Source organism: Babylonia areolata, chromosome 9 (assembly GCF_041734735.1).
Source record: "Babylonia areolata isolate BAREFJ2019XMU chromosome 9, ASM4173473v1, whole genome shotgun sequence".
NCBI lineage: Eukaryota > Metazoa > Mollusca > Gastropoda > Neogastropoda > Buccinidae > Babylonia > Babylonia areolata.
The window spans coordinates 35,386,409-35,393,908 of NC_134884.1; the positions used below are offsets into that span (position 1 = coordinate 35,386,409).

The 7,500-nt window shown below is 46.4% G+C and overlaps 1 protein-coding gene across 7 annotated transcripts in view; it reads right to left on the minus strand.

Moving 5' to 3' along the window:
* LOC143285405 (hepatocyte nuclear factor 4-gamma-like) overlaps positions 1-7,500 on the minus strand; it is an 85,558-nt gene that overhangs the window by 48,248 nt on the left and 29,810 nt on the right. For 5 of the 7 annotated variants that reach the window (XM_076592653.1, XM_076592654.1, XM_076592655.1 and 2 more), the window contains exon 2: positions 370-2,214. The exons of the other annotated variants lie outside the window; for them this stretch is intronic. In XM_076592653.1, coding sequence (XP_076448768.1) covers positions 370-1,513 — 1,144 coding nt within the window. In that variant the 5' untranslated portion in view covers positions 1,514-2,214. The remainder of the gene's footprint in view (positions 1-369; positions 2,215-7,500) is intronic. 7 annotated transcript variants of the gene reach the window in all.

Below are 7,500 nucleotides of genomic sequence, written 5' to 3' on the forward strand. Positions count from 1 at the left end.
TATATATAAATCTTGAATGGAATTAAAAAAGAAATATAACACAAATAAATATATAAAAGCCACATGTAAACAAAGGGGAAAAAAGCCGACATTAATCAAGAAATTTAGAAACAAAACCAAACAAGCGATTACACAAACCGAACAAATAAATAAATACATTTCTAACACTTTTTACACATACCACTCAAACCTGAACAATCAAACACAAACCAAAGGACACACACACACACACACACACACACACACACACACACACACACACAACACATACCGGCAGAATACAACCACTCGCTCCCCCCACCCCCACCCCCCACTCCCACCCCCGCCTCCCCTTCCCCAACCCCCGCCTCTCTCCACAAAACCACCTACCACTGCTGTTCCTCTTCTTCACACGCGCAGCAGTCTCCCCAACGCTACCACCACCACCACCCTGGCAGGCACCCGGGGAGCTCAGAATGTCCTCCAAAAGGTTCAGATCGCCCAGCAGAGGCATGTCCAACGACTCCACGAACTCGGCCGACACCGACACCTCTCGCCCTCCGCCCGAAGTCGAAGTAGAAGACCCCCCAGTCTTGCCCGACCGACAGTGGTGGGGCTCCTCTCGCGAAGCGACGATTCCTGAAGTTTGCAAGTAACGCGAGTTCTTTGAAGTACGGGAAGACTTTTTCCCTCTCGCCACGGTCGTAACTATGTTGTCTTTTTCTTCCTCCTCCTCCTCCTCTTCCTCTCCGCCAGAGAAAAACGCGCTTCCAGACATCATAGGATCCCCCATCTGTGCGCTGCTGTGGTTCTCCACTGCAGCGGCGGCGGTGGTGGAGTGGAAAGAGTCGGTAAAAGGAGGATGTGTCGTCGAAGTCGTCGTCGCAGTTGCTGCTGCTGCTGTTGTATCACCTGTAGCGGTAACACTACCCGCACTGAAGACCCACTCTCGCGAACCGAAACCACCAGTCGTTGTGCTGCTCTCGCCAGAGCCGTGTGTGATTACAGTTTCCTCTGACACTGTTCTGCGTGTCACACGGGACTCACGGCTGGTTTTATCTCTCACCGAAAGGCGTCCAACCCGTCTCCCGACAACAGAACTGGAGGAAGTGGAAACCACACGAGAAGACGGGGTGGTGAAAGTGGGAGGGGGCGTGCGGAGGGGGGGAGAGCGAGATGGGTGGGACGTGGAGGGGGTGCGGGGGGACCGGGTGAGGGAGCTGTTCGATTTGGAAGAGATAATTCGGGAAGACCCAGTAGAGGCGGAAGCAGACACACTTCTCGCGACGCGTCGCAATTCTATTTTGAAAGTAGTGGCGGATGACTGCCGACTGGAGGAGGAAAAACAAGACGACGAAGACTCGCGATTTGACGAGGACGACGACGATGATGGTGCTGGTGACGATGTCTTCACCAAGTGCAACAGTCTCCTGTCGGATGTCGTCTGCGTCCAGCGAGTACCCGGATGAACGATGATCTTGACCCGCTTTTTATGACCGCTGACAGGCGCCGATTCCGCCTGCAAGGTTTTCATTGTGTGCAGCGAAACGAAACCAGTTTGTTTTTGTTTTTGTTTTGTTTTTTCCTCGCAGCAACACACAACCAAACTTTCTGTTTGTCGGCTAAACCAGTTCGTCCAAACACACAAACACACACCCCCGCACAAGGATCTCCCACTCTAAAGTGTTGTCAGTGTTTCACCAAATACCGATCCAATCGCTTTCTTTTTTTTTTTTCTCACAGCACTGGTGCTACTGTCAATTCAACCACCACGTGACAGACGCACACGGAATGCCCCAAGGCAACACAACTCCGTCGCCACTCAACGCATTCATTAAAGCATACCTCCCCTCCGCCTTGTGGCATTCGGTTTCAGGTCACTGGTTTGGGGTTGTTGTTTTGTTTTTTGTTTTTTCCCTCCCCTGGCTCCGACAATCAAGAACCAACAAAAAAATCCCCCCCAAGCGTTACAGAACAACAATCTGGTCTTCCCAAAAAGAGAAAATCACAGGGTGTCTTATTTCGCCTGCTGTTGTCAAAACATATGTGCACACTCCATATCCGGTTGGGGGCAATGTTTTGTATTCAATGTGTTCAGTTGACTGTGTCACACGGAACTTATTCACTGTCTCACTCATAGGAATGCAAAGTGACTGGTGGTAGTATGAATCATCAACTGTCATAACCAATCAGTTTTGGGTGAAAAAAAAAGTCTCACGATTCATGAAGCACTCTCTGGAATCAAGAGAAAAAACAACTTTTTTAAAAAGTCATGGATGTTACTCATCTATGGTTGTGAAGAAAAAGAAGTAACCGGTAGTAGTGACTGCAGCAGTAGTATTAGCACTTGGGCTAAACTTTTCTACAGTTTATCGTAGTAGTATACGTAGCGGCAGCAGCAACAGCGGTGGCAGGTGGCTACTGCATCATTGTTCTTGTTTTTATTATCGTTTTTGTTTTGTTTTGCTGTGATCTGTGTGTGTGTGTGTGTGTGTGTGTGTGTGTGTAAACGCGGCTTTATTTCTGCACCCATACCCCCACCCCATCACCTTATCAGTCATAAATCTCAGATATATCGGTCATAACGCCATCTACACTGTTACCACTTGACAGCACGGGAACGGTATAAATAGGTAACTGATCCACTAACCCACCCAACTCGTACGCCCTCTTAAATAATTCGAACTCCCGCGACTAGCAGTAACACACAGTTCTTCTCGAACTCATAAACCAGTCTTAACTGGACACCATGAGGTCAGCGGTTTACTCGCCTTCCAACAAAGTCAAAATGTGCTGACTAGCATTTCAAAGCTGTCACCGAGGCTACTGCGATACTACAAGGAGCGTTGAGAGTAGCGCTTGCGTATACACCTGTCGACTTGCAGTCTGTGAATTTACATCTGTGACCACTTAAAACTGTTGATTTAATTCGAAACGTGAACAGAACCACTGAAGATAAAGCTTGAAACCTTTCGATGTTTGTTCGAAGAAACGAAAATAGGAAACCCATCAAGAGGAGTGGTTTAGTTTTATACAAATACACGCTTGCACGCAGACTAGTCATGTATGTACACACACGCACGTTCGCACACGCGAGAACGCGCGCGCGCGCGCACACACACACACACACACACACACACACTCACACACGCACGCACGCACACGCATACACATGCACGCGCGCGCGCATATCGGCGACAGCAAATCATTGATCTCATTTCAGATCTAAAGACAAGAGGTCTCTTATCTCTCAACCCGTAAATCTTATCACCGTGTTGTTGAAAATCTCTCCCGTGCGTGTGTGTGTGTGTGTGTGGACCGTTCGCGTGACTTTATCAGTCAAGAATGTCATGAGTACGAGCGCACGTGTCAGTGTGTGTATGCACGTGAGTGCGTGGATACAAGCAGCCTACACGTGTTTGTTTTTGGACAACAAAGCGGCACCCATCTCCACCACGCTACATTTACATGTGTGTGTGTGTCGTGTGTGTGTGTGTGTGTGTGTCGTGTGTGTGTGTGTGTGTGTGTGTGTGTGTCGTGTGTGTGTGTGTGTGTGTGTGTGTGTGTGTGTGTGTGTGTGTGTGTGTTGTGTGTGTGTCGTGTGTGTGTGTGTGTGTTTGTGTGTGTGTGTTTGTGTGTGTGTGTTTGTGTGTGTGTGTCGTGTGTGTGTGTGTGTGTGTGTGTGTGTGTGTGTGTGTGTGTGTGTGTGTGCGTATGCGTGTGTGTGTTTCAACAACTACCGGGAAAAAAAGCTCTAAATCTTCCCCCGTCCATCCTCCCCACCCACCCCTCGAAAATCACAGTCATACACAGGCTGTCGGACAACGTTGATCAACGTAAGCACAGACAGCTAGGAAGGAAATAAAATTAATGATCGTTACCGAGTGTACGTAGCAAGTATACCTACATCAGCCACGCATTGTTCACTATATATAGGGATTTCGTGGTATGTGGAATGTGCTGGACTAGTCACACAGTGTGCTACATACATCACCACACTACATTACCACACTGTCTGCTGCTTGCTTGCTTCTCCTCTGTTGTGGAAAAATGGGGGACTTCAGCTGGGATCCAGCTTTTTTTTTTCTTTTTTTTTTTTTTCCAACGATCAAGAAATGGTGCAGCCGAGTAAGAGTTTAACAACCTATCGTCAAAAGCCATTGTTTCTACAATGTTAAGTTGTTCACGGCTTGGCTCTTGATTCGGTGAAGGTTGCGCGGTTCGAGAAAGTGGGTGTGTCCCGGTCGAAAAAAAAAAAAAAGAACAATTGCGTGGAAGCCCAACTTTTTTTTTCTTTGTCCCCCCCCCCCCCCCCTCTCTCTCTCTCTCTCTCTCTCTCTCTAAGAGAAAGAATCATTTATTGTTGTTGACATGTCTCGACTCCTGCGGAAACGTCAGTTGTCTCGGCAGTCATAGGCAGAGAACTGAGGTGGCAGCATGGTTAAGACGCTTATCTGCCAATACAGTGCCCGTGAGGGTCTGGGTTCGAATCCCGCTCTCACCCTTCCCTCCCCAGTTTGGCTGGAAAACCAAAACTGAGCGAGCGTATTGTCTTTCAGATGAGACGAGATAAACCGAGGTCCCCTTTGTGCAGCACGCACTTGGCGCACTGAAAAAGAATCATGGCAACGAAAAGCGGCCTCTGGAAAAGAATATGTAGACAGAAGCCCCACTCTGATACACACATAAATATGATGCAATACCATATGTATGCACTCAAGACCTGGCAAGCGCGTTGGGTTATGTTGCTGTCAAGCATCTGCCGAGCACATGTGGTATATATGTATGATAGTCAGTCGTGTCCGACTATGACCATCAGAACAGCAGAGGAGGCAACTGCTGTTCCGACTATTTGGGCTAGAATTTGATTATAGTGGAGAGTGTCTTGCCCAAGTTACATCCCCACTCTCTCGGCCAAGAGGATTTTAGGACAGTCGGCGTTGGGATTGTTCCCAAAGGCCAACTAGCCCCCAAGGCTGCAGCACCAAGAGCCAGTGCAATTTTGCCTCCTAGTTTGAGAGTCATAGTCCTTCACAAAAGACTAAGCTGTAAATGATTTCCCATTGACTGCTCTTCCGCATATTGATTTGCCCCCAAAACGCAGTGACTCGGTCTGAGAAACTGAAACTGAAACCGAAACTGAAACCGAAACTGAAACTAACGGCAGAGGATCACACTCCCCGGCACAGAATCCAGAGAAACCACTTGCAAGACACGATGTGTATTTCATAAGCCACCCTCACTCCCTGGTTACATCGAAACACTACACACAAGTATCTCTTACACACCCCATACAAACGAAAGGGTGACAATTTAGTGATGTTACACAATCTGTGGGAGAAATCTCACAATTTAAAGAAGCTGTCAGTGCAGGATGATACTCGAAAAAGGACCGAAATAATACCTTTAAAAAAGGAAATAATAGCAGCCAATAACATATTTGATCTTTTGCACGCTTCGCCAGTGGATCCAAAGTACGGCAAATGTGGTGCGCACTGAGCAAAACAGCGTACATACGCGAGTGTGTGTAGGTGTATTGTGTGTGTAGTGTGTGTGTGTGTGTGTGTGTGTGTGTGTGTGTCCTGACTGACCCAGAAAACAAACGAGCGCCTAATAATGATAAATGAAGGCAGCTGTCGGTCGCCTCTTTCCAGGTTGACAGCTTGTTGTGGCAAACGACTCCGTGTTTGTATTATAAAGCACCTCGAACTTGGTCAGGCTGAGGATATATATAGTCATTCGGATGAGACGATAAACCGAGGTCCCGTGTGCAGCATGCATTTAGCGCACGTAAAAGAACCCACGTCAACAAAAGGGTTGTTCCTGGCAAAATTCTGTAGAAAAATCCACCTCGATAGGAAAAACAAATAAAACTACACGCAGGAAAAAATACAAAAAAATGGGTGGCGCTGTAGTGTAGCGACGCGCTCTCCCTGGGGAGAGCAGCCCGAATTTCACACACAGAGAAATCTGACGTGATAAAAAGAAATACAAATACAGATATATGCGATCTAGGAGTATCCATACCATGCTGTATTATCGATAAATAAATCAATCCATCAAGCAAGCAGAATAAAGCAAACGAGCACTGACACTTTGTGATGCACTGTACAAAGTTAGTTAAGAAACGGGGGAAGCTGCCACACTCCCAACAGATCCTAAATACAGGTCATTAGCAGTGAAAATAAGCAACACCTGCCACCCGGACACCGAAAAAGAATCGTTTTTATACCGTTACGTTCCGCATATAGCATTCTCTCCAGCCCAACTCAAGTGTCAAATCAGCTCAATGCTGTTTAGCATGTGTGTGCAAGCTGCAACCCACGTCGTGTGCTCAGTGCTAACGTGACGACTGGAGCTCTACCTGAACAAAAAACTGGAGGGGAATAAGTAAATAAAACGAAATACATGTTTTAGAGTTACGCGTGAAAAAAAACATTATTCAAAACCAACCAAGCTAAGGGGAAAAAAAATAATAAAAGAAAGAAAATAAAATACAAACAAACGTATCCGAACGTTGTTCAGACAAGGAAGACCTATTTAAAAAAAAAAAAAAAAAAAAAAAAAAACGATGTTATCAATCTCTTAAGGCAACGTGACAAATGATATAACAAACAACAACAACAAATCAATCGCTTTCTTGATAAAATTAAAAAGCCGCCGGATTGTCCGAAGATGGACGTCACGAAAAAGATATTCACTCCTATTGAGTCAGCAATGACTCAGCTCGCTCAGTCCACATCCACCCCTTTCTTTTATCAGGAAAATCCCAACACATATATTATAAAAACTTAACACGGGTGTACCACCATACAAGGCAGGCGTATGAATATCTAAAGGTACGCTGGCACTAGCACAAGTAGAGCGTGAAGCACTAGCACAAGTAGAGCGTGAACAGGTATTGCTTTTCATACTGACAACGACAGCGAGAAGAGGAAAAATAATATTTGAAAAAAAAAAAAAAATGCCGTCACTATCAACAGATACCGAGCTTTGACGCTCCAATCAATTCCACTGCATTGTAAAATAACTTTAATGTAAAATTCACAACTTCGCCTATTTCTCTTTCCCTTATTCACTGATGTTAGGCTATGCTGAGTTGGAATTTTCGTTTTGACTGTGTTAATTACGTATCTTTTGGCGCCATCTGTGAAACACACACGTTCTATTCCTGTATGAACTCCCAATCATACCCCTACCCGCCTACGTGTGCCTGAGTGCATGCCTCTGTGTGTGTGTGTGTGTGTGTGTGTGTGTCCGTGAGCAGAAATCTTCACTGAATGTAAGCCGTGTGTGTGTGTGTGTGTGTGTGTGTGTGTGAGCGCACGCACGTACGAGCCTGTATGTGTGTATGTGTGTGTGTGTGCGCGCGCGCGTGCGTAATGCGTGTGTCTGTGTGTGTGTGTCCCCGTCAGTCGCACAGTTACCGAACCACAATCCTACAACAGTCAAACGAGAAATCGTCCAGCTACAGTCTTACTACCCACCCACCCTACTGGGTCCCTCGGTTTACTAAGTAAG